This window comes from Camelus dromedarius, chromosome 7, assembly GCF_036321535.1.
Source record: "Camelus dromedarius isolate mCamDro1 chromosome 7, mCamDro1.pat, whole genome shotgun sequence".
In the NCBI taxonomy this organism is placed as follows: domain Eukaryota; kingdom Metazoa; phylum Chordata; class Mammalia; order Artiodactyla; family Camelidae; genus Camelus; species Camelus dromedarius.
In genome coordinates, this window is record NC_087442.1 from 74,688,094 (window position 1) to 74,713,287 (window position 25,194).

At 38.7% G+C, this 25,194-nt stretch overlaps 2 protein-coding genes and 1 long non-coding RNA gene across 11 annotated transcripts in view; 2 read left to right on the plus strand and 1 right to left on the minus strand.

The window, feature by feature from the left end:
• LOC116153957 (uncharacterized) overlaps positions 1–12,654 on the plus strand; it is a 55,610-nt gene extending 42,956 nt beyond the window's left edge. Inside the window, exons 2-3 of the long non-coding RNA XR_010381725.1 lie at positions 5,036–5,214; positions 12,409–12,654. This is a non-coding gene — a long non-coding RNA (uncharacterized LOC116153957). The remainder of the gene's footprint in view (positions 1–5,035; positions 5,215–12,408) is intronic.
• The window catches only part of FBXL13 (F-box and leucine rich repeat protein 13), a 167,327-nt gene extending 148,006 nt beyond the window's left edge, over positions 1–19,321 (minus strand). Inside the window, exons 1-4 of the mRNA XM_010984850.3 lie at positions 19,202–19,321; positions 6,397–6,500; positions 5,845–5,935; positions 568–635 (exon numbers count right to left, since the gene is read on the minus strand). Of these exons, the coding sequence (XP_010983152.1) occupies positions 568–635; positions 5,845–5,935; positions 6,397–6,500; positions 19,202–19,276 (338 nt within the window). The 5' untranslated portion in view covers positions 19,277–19,321. The remainder of the gene's footprint in view (positions 1–567; positions 636–5,844; positions 5,936–6,396; positions 6,501–19,201) is intronic.
• A 397-nt stretch (positions 19,322–19,718) lies between these two features.
• ARMC10 (armadillo repeat containing 10) overlaps positions 19,719–25,194 on the plus strand; it is a 33,868-nt gene continuing 28,392 nt past the window's right edge. For 7 of the 9 annotated variants that reach the window (XR_010381727.1, XR_010381728.1, XR_010381729.1 and 4 more), the window contains exon 1: positions 19,720–19,955. Coding sequence is in view for 5 of the 9 variants with exons in the window: in XM_064487667.1 (XP_064343737.1) it covers positions 19,817–19,955 (139 nt within the window). In the remaining 4 variants the exon portion in view is untranslated. Of the gene's footprint in view, positions 19,956–25,194 lie in introns of all 9 variants that reach the window. The other 2 variants (XM_064487664.1, XM_031454741.2) reach the window with 2 other exon arrangements.

A 25,194-nucleotide genomic window follows, 5' to 3' on the forward strand; every position in this document is an offset into this window, starting at 1 on the left:
TATTTAGAGACAAAACTAGACCTGACCTAAACTAATTTTGCATCAAAACCTCCCTGAATCTGACAGGTGGCTGTTCATTGCTTCTCTTCATTTCATTCAGTAAGAATATATATGTATGTTTTCACTGTAGAAATACTGGTATGTTCAGATATGTTTGGTTTCAATGTGTCACCCTGAACACCACTGAAGATGTCATATCATACACAGTATGTGAAGTGATTGCCTTTCTAAAATTTAAAAAAAAAAAAAAAAAAAAAAAGTAGGAATCTGAATCTCCAAAACATGCCTGGCTCCACGGGCTTCAGATAAGGAGCAGATAAGGAGACTGTGGACCTAGCCTTTCAGTTCTGAAGTTCTATGAAAGAAAAAAGACAAAGTGATTCCTCAAAGAAAAGCATGTTTTAACTAACTAAAAGCCAATTAAATGTAAAAGAAATACATAATACAAAATGGTGGAGACAAGATTAAATAGATAAAATCAGCACAAATGGCCAAAAGTGAGCTTTTCCTTATGTGGATAATGTCAAGAATAAGAACACAAACAGTGTATAAAAATCACGTTCTTACCAAAAGTGGGTCTTTAGTAAACGTCCAGTATAAAAAGTACATGCTTTTATCATTAATTCTGGAGTCATCTAAAATAAAGAAATGAAATAACAAGCCTTAGAAATAAATGGAACTCACGGGAAGATACACAAGAGAATGAGAGCGATGGTTGCATCTGGGGAGTAGAATTAGGCAGTAGGGAAACAAGAACAGACTAGAAGAACTATGTACTCTTTATATATTTTGGGATTGTATTGTGTATGCCTATTATCTAATTTTTAAAAGTTAAAGTCACAGCTTAACATTTTCCCATTATATTGCACTTACTTTAAAGCATTTTAAGGCAAGTACTATGGCATTATTATTAACTCTATTGTTAGGAGTATAGAATTGCAGGTCTAAGCGTCACTATTAAACTGGATGATCTTGTTTGCCTTCTCAAGCAGAAAATGAGATTCCCTGTTTTAAAGAAAAAAAAAAAAGCAAACATGCAAGAATACCTCACTTTCCAAGCAGGATAGGAAAACCACATAAATTAAACATCTGAACTGTGGAATACGCTGAAAGAGATAAAATTTTTGCAAATTTATCACTTGCAACTATTCACAGTAAGACATATGAACGTGGGAACAGCCAACCAAAGATTCTGAAATCGTCTGTAATTATAATATTATATTAGAGTAAAACTAATATTATATTAATCCATTTATTATATGTACATGGCTTCTGTTAAGTGCTAATGGTATGTTTTTCTCTTATGTTATTACCCCCCTAATTATCATATACATGTGCCAAATACCATACGTAGCAGACAGACATAAATGCCATTTCATTAGCTGTTATTAGTTACTTTACACTTAAACTTATCCTAAAGTAAACAATATGAATCTAGTTCATATCTTCTTTATTTCTACACTTCATTATTTTTATTCCTTCCAAGTTACAGTAATACTTATTTTGATGCCTTCTCAGAAAACAGTAATCTGCCCAATCTCAAAAGAAAAGGAATAAGGATTTAAGATGTGGTTATCTTGTTTGCAAACCAGCAAGGATTTAAGATGTGGTTATCTTGTTTGCAGCACAAGATCTGTCTGCCTCTCCCAAAGTATTAGAACACCAGCCCCTGAGGTCATAAAGTGAAGTTTCCATCTCATAGTTAAACTTTGTTTGTTACATCAGTAAGACTTTTTAAGTCCACATCTTTCATTTAGATTGGGTTTTGTTACACAGTCCTCCCTCTAATAGCATAATTTTAAAAGTCGTGTAAGGGGGCGATCTCCAGGATGTACTGAGTGAGAAAAGCCAGAAGCAGAAGGCTGCATTGTCTGCTACTTCTGTGTAAGAAGTCAAAGGGGTGGAAGATTGAGTGTATTTGCTCATATTTTTTCAAAAAGAAACAATGGAGAGAGAAACTAAAAACTACCAAAACTGGTTACCTAGAGAAAGGAATGGAATAGGTTGGGTAAAGAGGCAGGAAAGGAAGCAATACTCTGAATACTCCTCATTTTATTGTTTTGATTTTGCTCTCAGGAATGTTATGCATAATTATATCAAAGAGGAAAAAAGATGACCATTGATACAAAAAAAGAATTATTCTAGGTTAACAAAAAAAAGTATTATTTTAATGAAAATACCAGGTAGGACATATACATATTAAAGGCAAAAAGAATTGCATGATTTTCTTAAACTGCTTTCCATATTTCTATGGTTAACAGTCTTGTATTGTTATTTCAAAACCATCATATGTGTATTGTGGGATGAAACTAACAAGGAATTAGATTGATGTCTACAGGAATCAAGATTCATTAAAAGTGGGTCAAGCAGCCCATGGGTGCCTCCTGATATGATGCACTAGGTGGAACCCAATACCCCGTCTGCAGTATCCTTGTCACCAGAGGAAAAAAGGAAAAAAGAACCTGACTCTCACTTGTGTAGACCTAACTACAAACTTGCAAGAAATACAAGAAATACAACAAATGGAAGGATTCGAGGAGAAATGAAAATGTGGGACATTTTGCAGATGATCTGTTTTTTTCCAACAAATAAGTTGAAGTATGGGAAAAAAGAAAAAAGGAGAACTATTGAAGATTACAAGAGACATTAGGTACATGACAAGACAACCAGGTGTAATATGCGGACCCTGGATGGATTTTGATTTAACAGAGCCATACGTAAAAAAGGCGTTTTTGAGGCAATTTGGGAAGCTCAAATATGAACTGAATATGGAATATATATAATATATATGAATATAATCAGCACTAGAGGATATGCAGGAATTATTGCTAATTTCATTGCATTTCACAGATAACGGCACTGTACTACGTTCTCTAAAATGTTATTTCTTGTTAAGAGTTACACACTGAACTATTTACTGGCAAAATAGTACAGTTCTTGGGAATTACTTTCTAATACTGCAGCAAAAGGGGGAGGGAAGAATAATTAACAAGATAGGCAAATATTTGTTCCTAAAGTTTCTACCCTATTTGCCTCACTCTGTTAATAGACAAATTTCTAAAATGAAAAAGTACACATGTATTGTCTCAATGACTTTAACCCCTGAAACCTGGAATAAAGTTAGCAGAAGACAATTTATGTTCTGAATTAAAGAAAAGAAGAAGAAGAAGAAGCATGCAACTGCCAAGTAGAAAATTTAGAAATCATACCTTTAAAAAATCCTGAAATAGAAAACATATCTCCCTGCCACCTCCAATATCTTTTTACTTAAAGGTCCCTGATTCAGGGGGCATTTAAATGAGAGGGGAAAAACCTTTCATTGATCCTGAAATCTCAAAGAAAATTTTTTAATGAAAATGTCTAGTGCCCTTTGTTTTGTTCTCCATTAGCATTGGTGTAAAATGGAAAGTAAAAAAAAAAAAAGTGCATTCAAAAATTTTTAAAAACCCACCAAAATTAGCAAAATGTTGATTATGGTTTCAGCTGAATGATAGATCATTATGTATTCTCCCTACTTTAGTGTTATGTTTAAATTTTTCTATAATTAAAAAAAATATTTTTAATGTTATAGATGCCTTTTCTCCTTATAATTAGTAGGCCCATCTGGAGATTTCATTTCCTAAAAAATGAGAATCAAGTCTTTGAAGTTAGTTTCCTCCTTACAATGGTTGGTTCTTTCATTATGGAGCACACAGTTAATCTGTCTTTCTATCTATTATTATGAAAGCAGTTTCTTTCTTTCTTTCTTTCTTTCTTTCTTTCTTTCTTTCTTTCTTTCTTTCTTTCTTTCTTTCTTTCTTTCTTTCTTTTTCTTTCTTTCTTTCTTTCTTTTTCTTTTTTATTTTTTTGATAACAGTTCAGCTTACTCACAGCTTCCTGTGTTCAACCTCTCTGTCTGCACAAATTGAAACAAACACATATTTATAAATAGGCATATAAGCAGGCTGTCTTGTTGTACAGGACTGTGTAGGGTGAGGCCATAAAAGTGACTACACACTGAAACCATGCAAGGCAATCTTAATGATCAATGGGAAAAATTACAACTGTCTGTGACTGTAAAATGTTTTATCAAAACATTGAAAATTCTCTGACTGGCAGTTGTAACTGTCAGTTAGAAGGAAGAAAAATGGGAGTGGGGAGCAAAGCTAATATTTATTTAGTATATTATAATTTAAAATATTAGAAACATTGAGGATTAAAATGCCTGGCTTCTTTGTAAAAAAGTAAAATAAAATTTCATTTTTCTGTGAGAGTAAAGGAGAAATGAATTAATCTATCCAACCTAGGCTGAGCCCCCCAAGCAATGCTAGGCACTTACAGATTTACATTGGCAAAGTCATATCTAGTTTCTTTTTTCCCTAACTTATGAATATAAAGCAGGCATCCTTTCTAAGCCTTGGTGAATTGTCATACTCCTTTTTAAATCTTATCAGGTTCCAATAGTTTGTGCTTTCAATGTCATGAAATATCTGAGAATTCCTTTTCTAAAAAAACTTTAAATTCGAAGTAGCTATGGTGTCTCTTAGAATTCAGTGAATATTTTTAAAGATTCTTTATAGGCTACTTGCTAGTCATTGGCCACAATCTGATTGTGTAAGGTCATTTTCAAAATATTGACAATGAGGTTTACCCCTCGAGATCTGTGGTTTACCCTTCGAGATCTGTGGTTTTTAATAATTTTAGTATCTTACAGCAGTGGTTTTCAAGCTTTTATCATGTGACATTACACTCAGTGCAGAACTGTTCTATGGGGAAAGGGGTAAGGAGGGGAGGACCAAGAATCCCATTTCCTGGGTCTCCCCCCACCCCAGCTCCTGATGTTGCCCCCAAACGCCTCCAAGAACGCAGTTTGCAGGTATCTGCACCTCATGGTGGATCAAAATTCTGTGGCTGATAGTCATTAAGACACCCACACGGTATGATGCAGATCAATGGGGATCAATCATGTGGGGCCTTCCCAGTGTGTTGGTGCCTCAGAATCATCCCAAGCTTGGCAGAAACATCTCATCCCTCTGTTTCTGTCTTTTTCTTGTAGACCACTGATTAGGATCTAGCGTTACTCTCCACCCATCCTTCTAAACGATGCTTCAGACGGTTCCAGGCTCTCAGCACCCACCTCGACCATGACTTTGATTCCACTTTACAGTGTCCAACTTCACCAGCAACTCCAGAGCGCTGCCTGCACTCACTGAGTTACCAGCCTGGGATCTAGAGGTATCATACGCTTAATTGGTGTTGCTGTTTCTCTCCCCACATATGCCTTTTGCTATTTTAGCTTCTCTCAGATACATAGTCTTTGTTCTAAAAGTCTCCATATCCTGGATTACTTCCTTGCCCTCTTGACAGGATCAAAACCAGCTGCTGGAACGGGTTGTTCCTTTCATTAAATTGGTCTGGCTTTTAACTTAGATCTCATTAATGTTTTAGCCGTATCTTTAGAAACATAATTCCTGGGCAGACGGCAGAGAGAATGGAGGGGGGATGGGATACAGAGGAAGTGATTAGAAAGGGAAGAAAATATCCTCCTTTAAAACTTTCCATAATGCTATTTTCTGTAAGAGAGGAGGATAAGGAGAAAGGGGGGAATTTAATAGAAAGATTTTGTTGGAAAGAAGAGGAATAAATGCCTGTCCAGATGCTTCTTAGAAATTTGGGGAAGTTACTATGAGTGTGGCTGTGTGTTTGTGTGTGTGTATGTGTGTGTAATGGTCCTTCATTTTTCTGAATGCCCCCAGTTTCAAAAAGAGTCTGACCTCAAACCTCTGATGAAATCTAAAGTCTGTTAGAGAGCTTCCATCCAAACTTAAGATTTAGAGTTTAGAATGCATGATTAATAATACTTACCAGTTGATCATCCAGTCCAAAAAGTTGTTCCAAGTAAGTTTCAGACAGTCTCCGAATTTTGGGTTTCATTGATGGATCAATGCATATATCCCTTTCATAAAATCATAAAATGCAGTCAAAAATTAATTTTGTTTCATATTAATTAGTTCCATATAATTAAATCAGTGATTCTAATGGGTTGAGGGGAAGCAAGAACACTTCCCTTTGGGAGAGGCATGTCAGAGTCACCTGGAGGGCTTTTTCAAACTATTCCCCTCAGGATTTTGCTGTGCCCCCCAAAAGGGCATGCCTCACTCTCCCCATCTCTAACTTGATATAAACTGCTGTATGAGCACATTATTGATGACAGTGTGTTATGTTTCTCAAGTTAAAAACCAGTGGGGAAATTGTTTCTATTTTGAAGCCTTTGGGACTTAGAAACCTATGGAGGAGTTCTCTAACAATCTTGAGATTAGAAACATTCATTAGCAAGACCTTTTTTTGATGCTATACCAATGAGTATTTTAACTTCAATATAAAATACCCCCTACCATAAATCAAAACAATACTTACCAGAGAAGACTTTCAAGGCCATTTTCCATTATAGCAATGATCATTTCCTCTAAATACTTCAGGGGATCCTCAGGACATGTAGCAAGTAGACCACATAACAGGGCCTGGGGAAAAAGAAACAGTATCAGTGTTTCTGGATTTTCATGTTCTTACTTGAAAGACTTTCTCTCAAACAATGACAAAGTCAAATAATGTGACAGGTTTTTTTTTTAAGTAAACATGCTTTATAGATACCCCTTTATTTTTATTCAGTTACCAAATAACCAAACCAAAATGCAGTTTACCTTCACTCTTTAAAAAAAAATCCGCTGTAAATGCAAGAGTTGTTGTACACTGTTTTGCATTATATGAGGAGCACTTTATAGTCCCACTGAAGACATAATTGCTATTACCTTAGATCAGTGGTTTCTACTCTTTTTAAATACGAGGAACTCCTTTTTAAAGTCAAAAATTCCTCAGACCCAACCATAAAACTGATTAAGAAAATCCACCATCAATATCAAAATCTACTGTGAATTCAAAAAGTCTTTTTAAAATGCTTCTGTATTTTATCATTCACAGCAGCAGCAGAGTATGTACTTGAGAAATTATAGCACAGGTCGCATAGGTGAGAAACGAATAACTTACTGAATTCAATCCAAAATAACATTTAAGGCACATATATGGAACCTCAGGAAGCTGCTGCTGTCATAGTTTGTTCTATGAGTTTCTTCCCAAAAGAAGGAACTTCTTGTAAAAGGATTGGTGAGGCGTATATTGAATGTATCTCCATTTGAGACAGAGAAAAGGGTTTATAGCACACACCCCACAGAAACCACGTGCAGTCCTCCTTAGACATTCCTCTTTGCCTCTTTGGTTCACTGCTGGGTCTCCTGGTGTGTGTGTCCGTGTCCGTGTGTGCGTGCGCGTGTGCCTGGTGGGGGAGGTGCTCTTTTTGGCCCTTCTTCCACTAGGGCCTACTCTTGCTGGCTTTTTCCTACTCCTCTTTCCCATGAACAAAATAATTCCACCCCTGAGTCATGCAGAGTTATTCCCATCTCCAAGGGCCAAGTGTCAGCAGATCGAGGCCTGGGAGTCCTGTCTTAGACTCTCAGCAGTCCTCATAGTGTTCCTTCAAATAAAAAGAGGATAATTTCTCCTGACTGGCCCTGCACAATACATTTTCCCCTTTGCAGTAGCTATTTCCCCATCTTTGTGTGCAGCACACAGGCTGGGAACCCAGCCTTGAAGACTAGGGCAAAATGGTAGACCTTGATGTCTCTCCCTCCCCACCTCTGCCTCCTCACCTAGCCCCCCCACCAGCTGCTCTCAGAGAGCCCTCAGCCATCTGCAGACTGATTTCCTTCTCCACCAAACCTAGAGAATATAGTGACACAGGAGATCAGTGTTCTCACCAACGGTGGCAATTGGATTTGAATAGTCTTCTTAGTCTATTACTAAGGGCGGAAATCTTCTATGGCCTGGAGGCCACGCTTCGACAGCTCCCTGAATAACCCTAATGAAAAGCCCATCTGTTTTCTGACCCCAGAGTACTGATTTCCTCTACTCCCTACTCCACGTCCTCTGCTTCATCCTATTTTGGTACCTAGAGGACAGCTGCCTCAGAGTGACCTATGGAGTGAATTGGTCTCTGAGGATGGGGCCTTGATTAGCTCCCCAGGTGATTTCTAGCACAGTAGAATCTGAGAACTAGTGCTTCACTGGAGTTCAACTTTAAAGTAAATTATTAAGAAAATTGGGATCTAATTAATGAGTATGAGAAATTGCTTATTTTCTTTTTATTTCTAAGCTCCAGGGACCAGAAAACTACTTTTTCTGAAAAGTTATCCTGTAGAAATCAAATCAAGTTGAAAGGATACGTCTCTGGAATGCTAATAAAGTCATACAGAAATAGCATAGTTCAGATGTTCACTTTTTGCGTAAGAAACCTCACTGTTCATAGTTTCTCACTGGGCAAAATAAAATATCCTGAGGTTTCATATATTATTGTGTGAACAGTACATAGCCACTTGCAAATAAGAAACATAGTGAGTCAATATGTTTTTTCTTTCTGCTCAGTGAAAATAAAAATTATAGAACAATTAGCTTGGTCTTTATAAGCAGAGGTGAAATATGCAAACATTCCCACAAGATGAATGTTTGACTCTAAAAAAAAAGAAATCAGGGCTTTATTATTGCTAGCCTTCTTAGTGAAAACTTAGACAGTCAAGGACAAAAAAGACTATGACTTAATTGGCTTTCTCAGGCTTGTAAATTCACAAAACAATTGTGCAATTCTCCACTTTCTTTTGGCTCTGCCTCCTTAATCTCACTGCGCCATTTTTCTCAAACATCCTGAAAAATGTCTGAGTACTGACAACAAACAGGGGTTTATCCAGGACAGTTGTTTTTACTCCTTCCCACTCCTACCCATCTTTCGAGAAAACAAGATAATGCAGTGAGTGCAGTCCACTGGGTTTAAATCCTGGATCTGCAATCCTGGATCTTGTGTAACCTCTGCCAAGTGACTTCTCTTGCTCCTCCATTTCCGTGACTATACGTGGGATAATAAAGCTACATATGTCATAGGGCTATCATGATAATGAAAGGAATTAATATATGCAAAGTCCTGATGAATATTTGCAGCAACTAGTCTCTAAAAAAATTCTGATAATACAACCTATGTGATTTAGAAATAAATATGATATTTTAAAAATACAGATTAGAAACTTAATCATGACAGAAACACAAAGCATAAAAACTGCATCAAAATCATAAAAATCTAAAATCATTTGTATATTTCTAAAAATAGAAAACTTTGCATAAAAATCATGATTTGTAACTTAAATATGCCCTCTGCTGGGCAGATCTAGTTTTGCAAACTCCTTTAATCTTTCCTAGCTGTTAAAATGGAAATCTGAACAAACAACTTGAAAAGCACTTTCTCACTCTCAGCTATAATCACTGTGTTTAGCTGCTTAATAATTTTATGGACACTGTTCCCTTAATATCTTGCCCATCTTTGGTCCCTATGGGCAGGCCTTGTTTGTAGACCATGCTGACTTCTGCCTAGTATGTAGGAAACTGAGGGAGAAACAGATTTCCAAATATTTTTGATGAACTACTGTTTGATGTTCTGCCATAGGGCTTCATTTTATGGGCTCCTATCTAAATGATATCTTTTAAAATACCAATGTCTTTTGGAAAGAATATCTGCAAGGAAGGAGAGTCCAACAGCAGTGGAATGAGAATTTCAGAGTTCTCAGAGGGAGAGAAATGATGATTATAGTGAGAGAGAGAAATTAGAAGGCAATACTCAGTTTCCCCACAATTCCCCACGCAGGCTCTGAGTGTCTATATGTACAGTTTTTTAAAAAACTTTGAACTTCTAAAATGTATTTTCATTTTCCCCAAATCTTAAAATAATATATAGAGGGTATTTTATTGCCCAGATTTCCAAGTCTTTGATCATTTAGTTCATTTATTTCAAATCTAAAATTAAAGTTATAAAAAAACTACCTGACTCCAAGGTCTAAAAAACAAAGGCCATCCTGTGTCTCCATGTTTGTATCTGCTGTATAAACAATACATCTAGGCTGGTGGCCTACGATGGAAAACCCAAGTCTGCAGCAACACAGGGGACATAAGCCATGAAGGAAACCGTTATCTCCTGTGATTGATCACAGTGGTTTCAAGTTAGCTTTTTATTTTTATTTTAATTTTTTTTAATTGGAGTATAGTTCAAATTAACTTTTTAAGTCAGGGGGGAAAAAAATCTGAAAAAAACCCAAACTCCTGTCGCATCCCCAGAAGTAGTCCTCAGAACCCTGAGATTCTGCTTGAAAAAAAAAAGAAACCTTTGGAAATCTGTCAGTATGCAATTAGTCGCAGACAGGCCAGAGTGAGAGGGCTTTATGAAGGTGCCATCATGAGCTGGAACAGAAACTGGCTCTCTAAAAAACAGTATGTTCACACCTCAACTGGCACAGCAACCAGCGGAAAAGTGCTCTTGCCCCAGAGAGACCAGAGGCAGGCCTGCAAACTGGCCAGCCAGCTGGCCTCCTAGGATGGGAAACCAGCACTTCCCAGCAATGAATGCTTTTATATGCTTCCTGTGCTTTCTTTGTATGTTTTTCTCCTAATTCTCCATCAATAAAATTCATTTGATAATACTGTGGGAAAACAAAAAAAGAGGCATTTTTCCCCACACATAAGCCAACATTTAATTATTTTGTTTTAATATGTAAACTTTTTCTGATTATAAAAATATATGCTCTATGTAATTTGGAAAATTTAAAAAAAAACAAAGAAAATAAAAATCAGCCATCATCCTGGCAACCAGAAATAGCCTCTAATAAAATTTTAATTTCAATCTTGCCTCAATACATATAATTTTTACAAAATTAAAATTAGGATATAGCATATATAGTTTTGATTCTCCTTTTTTTTCCTGGCTAATTATTATATTGTGAACATTTATCGATGTCCACCAAAACTTCTTCAAAATATCATGTATTGAGGTTGGGTGATAATCTATTGCAAAAAAAAAAAAAATATATATATATATATATATATATATATACATATATGTAAGTTCTAAATGGGTGGCATTTAGGTTGTTCCTAACTTTTTCCCACTATTAAATATTATATGATACACATATTATCACTATTAATGGTGAAATATACATATCTTCACCTGTTTCCTTAAGACAGAGTTCTATAAGAATATAGTCAAGAGGTGCATTTTGAAGCTCTTTGTACACCTTTCAAAATTGCTTTCTACAAAGATTTTATCCATTTGTATTTTCATTAGCAGCAAATAGGAATGTCCTTTCACCTTGCCAACAGAGAATTATAAAATTTTTATTTTTATTGATTAATGGGTGGAAAATAGTTCATTTTCAGGTACATTTTGTTTTTGTCAGTGGGGTTAGACTAGTTTTCTTACATGTACTAGCTGCTATAGACTGAACTGTGTCCCCCACAAAATTCATATATTGAAACCCTAATACCTAATGTGATGGCACTTGGACACAGGGCCTTTGGGAGATAATTTGGTTTAGATGAGGTCGTGAGGGTTGGATCCTCATGATGGGGTGAGCACCATCCAATAAAGAGACACAAACAGCTTGCTCGCTCTCTCTCTCTTTCTTCCATGTGAGGACACAGTGAGAAGGCAACCATCTGCAAGGCAAGAAGGGAGCCTTCACCAGAAGCCGGCTATGTTGACACCTTGATCTTGGACTTCCAGCCTCCAGAACCAAGAAAACAAACTTTTGCTATGTAAGCCACCCAGTCTAGGGTATTTTGTTACTGCAGCCCAAGCCGAGTAAGACACTAGCCATCTCTGATTTTCCATACATTTAATTTGTCCTTTACTGGGACAGGCTTCATTTAGACAGGGATGCAAGATACAACAGTATCTGAGGAGTGAGAACTTCAAAAGGATGGTTAAAATTCAGAAAGATAGCAAGGCCACTTGTTGAATCTCTATTCATGTCCCCAGAAGTCTCCCCTAGAGTCTTTCTCAGCTAAGGGTTTAAAGGGTATTGTGGTTTGAAATAAGCCCTGCCAACAGTTAGCCCATGACTTATTCTCCATCTCCATCCATTTGGGCTCCTATAACAGGATACCATGGACTGGGTGACTTATTAACAACACAAATTTATTTCTTACAGTCTGGAGACTGGGAAGTCCAAGATCAAAGTCCAAGAGATTCTGTGTCTGGTGAGAGCAACTTCCTGGCTCATAGATAGTGGTCGTCTCACAGTGCCCTCACGTGATGGAAGGGGCGAGGGAGTGCTCTGGAGTCTTCACTGTGAGGCTCTAATCCCATTCATGAGGGCTTCACCTCCCAAAGGCCCTACCTCCTAATACCATCACACTGGAGATTAGATTTCAACATGAATTTGGGGGAGACACAAATGTTCAGTCTAAAGCATTCTCATATCACTTCTTTAATTTTCACAATAAAAATCTAATCACTGTGATTGCTGAAGATTTGAAAATAGATACCAATTTCTTTTGGTAGATGTGAGAACATCTATCCCATGTGTGACACTGATTACTGGGATGGAGGTGACCAACTTGACTGGACAGTAGACAGCCGCTCCACCCTCCCTGTGCCACTCAGACCCTTCCTGAAGTTCCAGAAGCTTGGCGCCTTTGAAAAGAATACCTTCTCAGAGACATGATCGTTTCTGGGTCAAAGGTAATATTCTTTGGCTTATTAAATATGTTTACATAGTCTAGTCCTGCATTGTCTAATATGGCAGCTACTAGTTACATGTGGCTATTGAGCACTTGAATGTGTCTAGTCCAAACCAAGATGTGCTCTAAGTATAAAATGCACACCCAGTTTTGAAGATTTAAAATGACTTTATATTGAGTCTATGTTGAAATGTTTATATTTTGGATAGATTGATTTGTACAAAATTTATTAAGAAAATTAACTTTACCTATTTCTTTTTACTTTTTTTGACTGAAGTATAGTCGGTTTACAATGTGTTAGTTTCTGGTGTACAGTATAGTGATTCAGCTGTATATATAGAGGGAGATTCTTTTCCATATTCTTTTTCATTATAGGCCATTACAAGGTATTGAATATAGTTCCCTGTGCTATACTGTAAGACCTTGTTGTTTATCTACTTTGTATTCTTTTTACTTCTTTAATATGTTTGTAGGACACCCAAACAGACAGATGCAGAGGACTCAGGAGAAAAGTTTGGGCTGGAGACAGCTTTAGGGTCACAGCTACAAGTGTTTGAAGCCATTGAAGTGTTCTTTACTAGCACATGGTAGATGCCCAGCAAATACTTGCTGATTAAATAGTCTAATGTAACTTTAGCTGACCACTCTTGCCACACCACACCCCTCCCTGAAGAAAAGGCTGGCTGGTGTTCAGAGCCTAAACTGTCAGAAAGAAAGAAAGAAAGAGAGAAAGAGAGAGAGAGAGAAGAGGAGAGGAGAGAAGAGGCAAAAAGAAAGAAAGGGAAGGAAAGGAAAGGAAGGAAGGAAAAAGAAAGAAAAGAAAGGAGAAGGGGAGGGGAGGGAAGGGAAAGAAAGAAGAGTTACCTAACTTGAATAGAATGTACAATCCAGCAGTCTCTAAGTTGGTTTGCAAACCTCTAGGAGCCCACAAAGGCTTTACAAGGGATACGTGAGTGTGAATAGTATAAAGGACTCCATTTCCAGATCCTCGCCTTTCCCGTGTATTCTTTCCTAAACTTGATTTGTCTCAGGGCACATTTTGCAGTTTTCTTTTCCTGTTTTTCCTTTTCACAATCCCTTTCTCCCACTCTAGAAAATAAATGCCTGTCTCTTATCCATCTGGAATCTCACTACAAAGAAAACTGAGGCAGAGAGATTTCGAAACTTGCTCAAAGTCACACAATTAGTAATTGGCAAAGCCAAGAACCAAACCTAGGCAATCTCACAATAAAAGATAATCCCCTTGTGTTGCTTCAGATGCTTTAGGTTTCAAGTAATAAACCTCAGCTCATCCCGGAATTCGTTGCCTCCTACATTAGAAATTCTAACGGTAGATCAAACTTTAGGGTAAGTTTAACCCAGTGACTTACTGATGTCACTAGAGACCTGATTTCTTTCCATTTCCCCCACTCTGCCTCCCTCAGACTCCACTTCACCCTGAAACGATCTTTCCTTGTGGACACAAGGTAATTACCAGTGGCTTCCAGGGCCACATGATTCCCCATGAACATCCAGAGATACTGTATCTCTGTCCCAACATTTCAACCAGCAACCTGATCTCAACTGGTTTAGATCCCATCTTCCGTCTCCCACAGTCCTCACCACCAGCTGCCATAGCCACAAACATTATGGCCAGGGAACCTGAGTGCACTGGTTTCATAAGCCAATCAGGGCCCAAACCCAGAGATCGGGGTAGGCAGTTTCCCTGAAGCACACAGGCTGTGTGGGGTAGAAGTAGGGCTTGGAATGAAAATATAAGAAACATTAGGAAGAGAGAAGTAGATGTTGTGCAGGCAACTTGTTAATGTCCAGGACACGTGTGCTCCTGGGGGAGCATAGAAAAGAAAGGGGGTATTTATAGAAGGGTGGAAACCCACTTACTGGGTGATGCTGTTGTGATCCATGTGTTATTTGTTCAGATAATACTTTGAGATTCAACTTGATCCTGGATCCCCCTTGTATGAACAAGCCAGGTGTGGCTGATTGTATTTTCTAAAATGGCCATAACAGTGTCTCCCATGCTGTGAGCTCTATCTGCAATGTGACTCTGCTATGCCTCCCATCAAGAAGTGGGGTCTGTGTTCCCTCCTCTTGAATCAAGGTGAAATAATGTTAACGTCCAAGCTCAGGTCATAAATGGTGATTAAATTCTACCTAGTTCTCTCTGGGGACACTTGCCCTTACAACTGAGCCATCGTACTGTGAGGAAGCCCAAGCAGCCCATGGAGAGGTCCATATAAAAGAACCCAGCCCCTGGTTCACAAACCTAACTGAACTCCCAGCCAGCATCCAGCACCAACTTGCCAGGCATGTGAGTGAACCATCTTAAAAGTGGATTTTTAACCTCCTGCCTATCCGCCCCAGATGGGAACACGTGGAGCAGAGACAAGCGCTCCCTGAGAAACCTTGCAAGAATTTCAGATTTTTGAGCAAACTAAATGATCATGTTGTTTTAAGCCATGAAGTTTTATAGTTGTGTTACATAGCAATAGATAATTGATACAGAAAACAAACAGAAAATGACTATACAGCCAAATCAAGCCTGTCATTTCATCCACCCCTCGCTACATACATTATGAGAAAAAAACACCCTACCATGACTATCTTTTATTTTAACTTTTTATTATGGAAAACATCAAACACATATAAACAACAGTATAATGAAATCCCATGTACCCATCATTCAGTTTCAACAATTATCACCATTCTGTGATCCTTGTATTATCTCCCTCTATATATATATATATATATATCTCCACTCATTTTCTCACCTGTTCTCAATTACAATTTTTTTAGGTAAAATTTACATGAATTCAAATGCACAAATCTTAGCTGTATAATTCTGACAAAGGATACTCCTACACCTCAGTCATTTTTCCACCTCCCCAGAAAGCTGCCTTGTGTGGCTTTCCAGTTAAGCCTTCTGTATCAGTTAGGGTCCAGTTAGGAGGCATAAATCATACCAGTAATTTGAATAAAGAACATTTATTCTATTCTAATAATTAAACTAAATTTAATTCAAGGTTGTTTATATTAAACACAATGGTTTTAAATGAACAACTAACATGTTAAAAGAAACAGGAAATGATAGACAAAATGGATGAAAAGATGCAGAATTTTAATTGGAATGTATAAAAAAGTCAAATGAACATTCTCAAACTGAAAAAATATACTGTCTGAAATTAAGAACTCATTTGATTCATTTGATGTATTTAACAGTAGACGACTCAGCATAAAACAGAGTCAGTCAACTTGAAGACAATTGATGTAAAATATCCAAACTTTAATAAAGAGGGAAAAAAAGAATGGGGAATAAACAGAACAGAGCAAAGGGGGTACAGGCAAGGCAGACAAAGTAAAAAACGACAACAATAAAAACTAGCATTTGTGAATTTATGATTGGAGTCCCAGAAGGAGAAGAGAGAATTAGGTAGAAGCAAAATTTGAAAATGACCAAGAATTTTCTAGAACAGATGAAAAATATCAATCAACAGATTCAGTAAGTTCAGTGAATCAAGCAGGATTTTTTAAAAGTCAGCCTCTATTCAAGAAGTTTGCAGAGAAATGATACCCTAAGGAGATAGCCAGATTTTATTCAGGACAGGTAGATGGAGTTCAAAAGAGGTTAAATATACACGGAAATCTGTGATGAAAGATGATATATTCCAAAACTTGCAGAAGATGGCTTTTAGAAGAGTGCTAGGCATGGCAAATAGGGTCAGTTGAATGGATGTACAGGAATATGAGGCACCATTGAATTCATCCTGACAGTCACTTAGGGGAAGCAGGTAACCAGGGTAAGGTGGGTATGTGGGGCCCCAGGAAACTGCTCTTTTGCACCTGCTGGTAACGCGGTAGCAGAGGTGAGTGGAGGACTCCTTGTAAGAATATCATCTTAGACTGTGGGGAGCACTTCTGAGGGCCTCTTTTCTCTGAGGGCAAAGCAGTGTGGACAGCTGGTGAGGAAGAGGTGCTCTCACCCAGAGGAGGAAACAGGGATGCCTCATACAACTTTGTAGTGTTATGGCAATTGGAGAACAAGGCAAGGAGAGGTTACCACTTCCCTGATGTTCCCTGTCCCTCTACTCAAGTCCACTTGTACTACCTGCTCCATGGCTAATCTGGACTGAGTCATCACTCAGAATGGCTTTATCATGAGTCTTAAATATAGGCAGCCCTCTGTATCTGTGGGTTCTGCAGGCATGGATTCAACCAACCATGGACCAAAAATGTCTAGAAAAAAATTCCATTGTTTCAGAAAGCAAAACTTGAATTTGTTACACACAGGCAACTATTTACATAGTATTTACATAGTGTTAGGTATTATAAGTAATCTAGAGATGATTTATTTAAATATTTATTTAGAAGTGACGTGTAGTAGGATGTGTGTAGGTTGTATGCAAATATTATGCCATTTTATATAAGGAGTTTGGTATCAGTGGGGGATCCTGGAACCATCCCCCAGGATACTGAGGGACGACTGTATTAGGTCCTTTGAGGAGGCTCCATCTACCTCCCCAGCTCTGGCTGTGAGGTTAGTTTCACCCTTCGAGGCCTACTTGCATTGATATAACAGTACAAAAATGGTTTCAAAGAAGGAAAATTGATGATTCACAGATTTTTCAGGATCTCCCCTTGGAAACTAAAATCCATTTTCTTTTTATAAGTTTGGAATTTTGCACTATGAAGTCATATGTTAATATATATCTGACCAAGAAAAAAAGGTCTAATAAAACAAAAAGATGAAAAGATACCGAGATAACCATACAAACAGTCCACTTTCTGATTCCAGCTGCCTCACTTAATTACTCCCTCTACCCCTCTTCATTCACCTTTTAGGAACTTCCACTTTCTACCCACATGTCAGCATCATGTCTTGTTCTAACTTCCCACCCAATCCTTAAAGTCCTTGGCCCATCACTTCAAGCACTCTGAACAGCTTGGCTCCCTCACCACTGCCCTTCCACTGTTTGCCTGGGAAACGCCTATCCTGGATGAAGCCAAGTTTATTTGCGTACCTGCATCTGGCTTACTGTGTGCTACTTGAGAAAATTATACAGCTAGGAAGATGGGTACCATGCTTTCTATACATTTTCAAATATAATTGCATAGAGGTAAAAGGTGAACACAATTCATCATAAAATATTATAATACAGGTGTATATAGAGTAAAAGATTAGTTTCCCCCCAAAAACATTCTCCAAAACATTTGCTATTAATAGTTAGCCATATGTTCTATGCATGTATTGTCTTAAATATATAAATATGCACATACACATATATACATATAAATACACATATATACATATAAACACAGATATACACACATATGACATCAGACAGATAGCTACATTATAGAAGACACTTTGTTAAGCAACTTGCATTTTCTTCTTTTTTTTAAATTTAATGTCACGGAGAGCCTTTCTTCTCAAAAGGTACGGATATACTTTATTCTATACAATATCCCATTCCCTGATTCACATTTAGGTATTTACCATTTTCACGAAGCAACAATGTTATAATGAATATCCAGTACATCCTGCTGGTTACATGTGCAAGGATGTCTCTAAAGTGGATCCTCAGAAGAAGAAATGCTTGGTCAAAGGGTATGGTGTATAAGTATTTAATATTTTAATAAGTATTTCTAAATTACTATCCAAAAAGGAGGGGGGCTGTACCAAATTGCCCTCCCACCTGCATCGCAGAGTGACTATCCCTAGCTGGGCTTTCAACGCTTCTGGCTGTCCTTTCCTTCCCTAGACTTCTCTCCCTCCTCCACATAACTAATCTCTACTCAAAACCTCTTCTGCACCTTCCATCTCCACCTGAACATACACACTCTTGGCAAATATTTCACCTTGTAGAGAAATAGAATATACTTGTAGAGAATATAGAATATAGAATATAGAAATAGAAATACTTGTAGAGAAAATAGAAGTCACGAGATGAGAACTTTCTTGGCTTCCTACCCACCCCTATCTTGTCCTTCCCTCCTGTTATATAGGGGATGGGGGATGGGATGGGGAGGAACAGCCATTCCTCCAGTTTAAGTCCTGGTTGTGGGGTCCTTCCCTTCGCAAAGGGCTGACTATCTTCCATCTAATGGTCTCAGCTTCCACTCTCCCCTCAGCTAACTTTAATCAATTGTCTGCTTTCATAGCTCCATTGAAAACCCAAACTCACCTTCGGCCAAGTCAACTACACCTCTTCGGGTCTTTATTTTAGGTGACACTATTGCCCACTCTCTTCATAAAGCTACACTCTCCCGCTTTTCCTCCTCTGCCTCTACTGCACTTCTCTCTCACTCCTCTAGTCCTCAGGCTCCTCTTGTCCAAACCTTAAAAGTTGGGAGTTTGGGATTTCTGCCTTGAGGCCCTGTGCTCTTTCTCCCGGGGAGATGTCATCCATTTCCCCCTTTAGGCCACCACCACCCCTCTGTCTTCAACTCTGATCTGTATCTTCAGCCCAGACCGTTGACCTGTTCAAAGTAGACTACATCCTCTCCCTTTTCGCTCCACCTAACCGCCACTCCCCCTCCCCTCCAAACACTAGTTTCTCCGCTGGGAAATTTCTTCTGATCCCTCTTCTAACTCCTCCGCCGCGTGACTCCAGTACCTCGCAGACTTGAGGAATGTAGTTCTCCTTGAAGTAGTTCCTCAGCCTGGGGCTGGCAAAGCGCAGTGAGGCCATGACCAGAGGCCCCACTGAAACTCTGCTCTCCGGGCTGCTCTCCACGCCCCGCGCTGCTCTCCACGCCCCGCGCAGCAGGAGTCGCGCCTGCGCCTGGGCTAGGGGCTAGCGCGTCCCGGCGTTGCCCTGGCAACCACGTAGCGGGGGGAGGGGCTGGGTGCTGCGTAGCCCCGCGCCCCACGTGGCCCGGGGCCGCCGGGAGAGAGGCGGGCCTCGGGCGGGGGTGGGAGCCAGCCTCTAGACAGCAGAGACGACCGGGGTGAGTGCCCTTGGAGCGCGCAGCCCTTGCAGCTCATCCTCGGGTCTACCCTCTTCTACCCGCGCCCCGCCCATCCTCGAGGAAGCCTCCCGGACGCGTCGCGCCCGAGTGGGCGGTCTTACATTAGGAGGGCGGTTTCCGGGAGGCGGAGCTCAGACCCCCATTTTCTTTCTTCTGCTGCTTGAGGTCGGGCGGCGGCGGCGGCGGCGGCGGCGGCGGGACCCGCTAGCTCCGGAGCCTCCCGCGCCAGGCCCAGCGCTGAGCGCGGCTCCAGCGGCAGCATGGGCGGCGCCCGGGACGTGGGCTGGGTGGCGGCGGGCCTGGTCCTCGCGGCCGGAGCCTGCTACTGCGTCTACAGGCTGACGCGCGGCCGGCGGCGAGGCGGCCGCCGGCTTCGGCTGCGCCCTTCGCGGTCCGCAGGTGAGGCCTTGGGGTGCCCTGCAGGTTGGTGGGGACTGGGATACGGGCCTTCCCAGGGGTGGGGGTTGAAGACGCCGCTGGCGCCCTTGGCTTTCCAGTGCTGGAGTAAAATAAGGAACCCAGCCAGAGAGGGAGGGAGGGACGGTGGTGAGAAGGGCGATGTCGGGAAGCCCAGGTACAGCTGGTGGACCTTCGACTTGATTGGGTTAGTGTATTCACAGCTGCTTCTCTGCCGCCATTTCTTTGTTCAAAATCCCGGGATGAAAAATTGCCCAAACTTTCCTGCCTGAGTCTGGCGTCACAGCAGAGGATTAAGTTTCTCAAAAGCATGTTGGTTGTTGCTTCTTCTGTTGAAGCTTGATCCCGGTCTCTGTGTTACCGAAGAGATTCCCCGCTGTGCACAGAGTTTTGTGGGGCCTGGAGCAATAGATGAAATTCTGCGTGCAGTTAGCTTGGAAAAAGGAACGCTAGAGGGGCAGTTGTGCTTGGACCTGGCCCAGCCTCAAAGGGGAGGTACTTTAAAGTCACCGTGGTATATGTGTGCAAAGTTTGGGAGAGCTCTTGGAGATATGGATATAACTATATATCAAATTAGTAGAGTTGTATGCATGGCGGACACTTTCCTGGAGGACAAGTACTTAAGTTTTATCCAACAGTTAATTGGTGCGTTCAGAATTCTAACCATTAACTGAATGTTGTGGAGCGATATTTCAGGTCATGGAAGCTGTTACAAAAATAAAATAAAATCTGCCAACTAAGAAACTCCTCTTCACAAATGGAGGAAACAACTAAACAGCTTTATTATTAAATAAACATGACACCAGATTGCTACTTCTATCACAGGCAATCTGCCAGTAGTTTTACAAAGACAGAAAGAATCCTCAACCCTTAATGTACCTAGGCAGATATAACCTATTCATATTAAGTACATGCCCTCAAGGTGACCAATAATATGTCCTTAAGGGGACTTGATGAACCATTTCCTACACATAGTTCATCCTAAACTCACTGGTCATGAGGATGGTTATTTGTATTAGCTAACTGCATTTATCCAAAGGAAAAATAAGACTTCTCAATATTTTAATGATAACCACGTAGTTACAACGTGGATCCAGGTGTCTCAGAGATAGGCAGATGGAGGCTCCATCTTCCTTAATGTTTAAATTTCAAACAGGTGATGCCAAAGCCCCTGAGAAAGATTTTCTTGGGTTATAAACTGGCAAGAAGCTTATTCAGCTTTTAAAAAGAGACAAAGGAATTGCAATTAGAACTTTGTTCAAGGAAATATCGTAAGAAAAGAGAGTGGGAGGAAAGCGCTCTTCCCTTTTGGCACAAGGGGAAAAATCTGTTGAAAGATTTGTGCTTAAACTTGCAAAGCCTAATTTGTTGTCTTTGTGCCAGAGGAATTTCTGTATAAGTAATTAGTCAGGTGACCTGAATTCAGATACCTTCTCACTAATACTCAACATAGTGAACACTGACAAAGTCTTACTTTTAAATCCGATTTTACCAGTTCCCAAAATCACCATTACCTTGATCATGCAGCTTACAAAATAAGTTGCTCACAGTCCATTCTTCCTGAAGCTACTTTTTTGAAGAAGACTCGAGAAATACCCATCTTGTCAGCATCATCCTTACATTTCAGAGGGTGTTTTTTTTAAATTGAGCTATAACATTGTATTAGTTTTAGGTGCACACATGATTTGACATTTATATGTATTGCAAAATGGTCACATAAGTTGACATCCATCACCACAGATAGTTACAAATTTTTTTGTGATGAGAACTTTTAAGGTGTATTCTCTTAGCAGCTTTTAATTATACAATGCAGTATTGTTAACTATAGTCACCAAGCTGTACATTACACTTTCAGTACTTATTTCGTTTATAACTGAAAGTTTGTACCCTTTGACCAAAATCTCCCCATTTCCTTCAGCCCCCAAACCCTGGCAACCACCATGACACTCTATTTCTGTGAGTTGAGAGTTTTTCAGATTCCACGTATAAGTGAGATCATTGAGTAATTGTCTTTCTCTGCCTTATTTCACTGGGCATAATGCCCTCAAGGTCCATCCATGTTGTTGCAAATGGATTTCGTTCTTTGTCTTATGGCTGAATACCATTCCAGTGTGTGTTTGTGTATAATATATATATATACATATATATATTTAATTTATACATTCATCCATCAATGGACCCCTGGGTTGTTTCCATGTCTGATATTGTAAATAATACTGCAGTGACCATGGGGGTGCAAATGTCTTTCTAAGATCGTGATTTCATTTTCTTTGGATAAATACCCAGAAGTGGAATTGCTAGATCATGTGGTGGTTGTGTTTTTAATTTTTTCAGGAACCTCCATACTGTTTTCTGTAGTGGTTAGAAATTTACATTCCTACCAACAGTGCACAAGGGTTCCCTTTTCTCTACATCCCCACTAACACTTGCTATCTCTTGTCTTTTTGAGGGTATCTCTTCTAACAGATGTAAAGTGATAGCTCATTGTGGTTTTGGTTTGCATTTCCCTGAAGCTTAGTGATGTTGAACACTCTTTCATGTACTTGTTGGCCTTTTGTATGTCTTTGGAAAAACATCCAATCAGTTAAAAAAAAAAAAAAAACCCATTTTTAGTCAAGTATTTTTTCCTATGAGTTACTTTACATAACTTATACATTGTTTATATATTTTGGATATTAACCATTTATCAGATATATGCGCTAATATTTTCTTCCATTTTATAGGTTGCATTTCATTTTGTTGATGGTTTCCTTTGCTGTACAGAAGATTTCTAGTTTGATTTGGTCCCACTTGTTTATTTTGGTTTTGTTGCTTTTTCTCTCAAATCCAAAATACCATGTCACGACCTATGTCAAGCAGCTTGCCACCTATGTTTATTTAGGAATTTCAGTTCATTTTATGGTTTCAGGTATTATGTTCAAGACTTTAATCCATTATGAGTTGATTTTTGTGTGTGGGGTAAAATAGCAGTCCATTTGATTCCTTTGCATGTGGCTGTCCAGTTTTCCCAGAACCATTTATTGAAGAGACTGTTCTTTCCCCATTGTATATTCCTGATTCTTTTGTCATAAATTAAGTGACCATGTATGTGTAGGCTTATTTCTGGGCTCTCTGTCCCACTGATCTGTGTCTGTTTTTATGCCAAAACCATATTGTTTTGATTACTATAACTTTTTTTTGTAGTATAGTTTGAAATCAGGAAGCATGATGCCTCCAGCTTTGTTCCCAAGATTACTTCGGGGCTTTTGTGCTTCTGTGCAAATTTAGGATTGTTTTGTTTCTGTGAAAAATGACATTGGAATTTTGATAGGGATTACACTGCATCTGCTTTGGGTAGTATGCACATTTTAACAATGTTAATTCTTCCAAATATGGAAGCAAAGTTATCTTTCCATTTATCTGTATTTTCAGTTTCTTTCATCAGTGTCATAGTTTTCAGTCTACGTGTCTGTCACCTTCTTGGTTAAATTTATTCCTAGGTATTTTATTTTTTATGATGCAGTTATAAATGGGATTGTTTTCTTAATTTTTCTTTCTCATAATTCATTACTGTGCAACTGATTTTTTTATATTGACTTTGTATCCTACAGCCTTGCTGAATTTGTTTATTAGTTATAATAATTTTTTGGTGGAGTCTTTAGGGTTTTCTGTGTATAATATGTCATCTGCAAATAGTTTTACTTCTTCCTTTCTGATTTGATGCCTTTTATTTCTTTTGCTTGCCTAATTGCCCTGACTAGGGCTTTCAATATTATGTTAAATAGAAGTGGCAGTCTTAGAAAGCTTTCAGTTTTTCACCATTGAGTATGATGTTAGCTGTGGGCTTTTCATATATGGCCTATATTATATTGAGGTAATTTCCTCTATACCCACTGTTGAGAATTTTATCATGAGTGGATGTTGAATATTGTCAAAAGCTTTTTCTACATCTATTGAAATGATTGTATTTTTTTCTCTTCATTTTGTTATGGTGGTATATCGCATTGATTTGCACATGTGTGTGCATCCTACAGATAAATCCCACTTGATCATTGTGTATGATCCTTTAAATATGTTGTTTGCTAATACTCTGTTGAGAATTTTTGCATTTGTATTTGTCCGGTATGTTGGTTTTTTAGTTTTCTTCTCTTGTGATGTCTTTGTCTGATTTTGGTATCAAGGTAATATGGGCCTTGTAAAATGAGTTTGGAAGTGCTCTCTTCTCTCTTTGTTGGAAAAGTTTGAGAAGGATTGGTACTAATTCTTTTTTAAATGTTCTGTAAAATTCACCAGCAAAGCCATCTGGTCCTCATGGGTTTTGTTTTTTGGGAGGCTTTTGATTACTGATTCAGTCTCCTTTCTAGTAATTGGTGTGTTCAGATTTTCCATTTGTTCATAATTCAGTCTTGGTGGGTTGTATGTTTCTAAGAATATGTCCATTTCTTCTAGTTTGTCCAGTTTGCTGGTGTATAGTTTGTAGTAGTCTCTCATGATCCTTTGTATCTTGTGGTGTCACTTGTAATGTCTCTTCTTTCTGATTTTATTTGAGTCCTCTCTTTCTTGGAGAGTCTAGCTAAAGGTTTATCTTAAAAAAAAATGCTCCTAGTTTCATTGATCTTTTCTGTTGTCTGTCTAGTCTCTATTTCATTCATTTCTTCTCTGAAATTTGTTATTTCCTTCCTTTGTTTAATTTTGTTGAACTTAGTTTGTTCTTTTTCTGGTTCCTTGAAGTGTAAAGTTAGTCCCCCCCGCCCCTGAATCTATTTAGTTTTTTTTTTTAATTGAAGTATAGTCGGTATAGAATGTCATATCAATTTCTGGTGTTCAGTGCAATGCTTCAGTCATACATGAACATACTTATATTCGTTTACATATTCTTTTTCACCATAAGTTACTACAAGATACTGAATATATATATATACAGTATAAACTTGTTGTTTATCTAGTTTATATATATATATATCAGTTAGTATCTGCAAATCTGGAACTCCTAATTTAACCCTTCTGAGCCCCTTCCCTGCCTTGGTAACCATAAGTTTGTTTTCAATGTCTGTTGAGTCTGTTTCTGTTTTGTAAGTAAGTTCATTTGTCTTTTTTGGGGGGGGGGGATTCCACATGTAAGTGATATCATACAGTATTTCTCTTTCTCTTTCTGGCTTACTTCACTTGGAATGACAGTCTCCACATCCATCCATATTGTTGCAAATGGCATTGTTTTATTATTTTTATGGCTGAGTAGTAT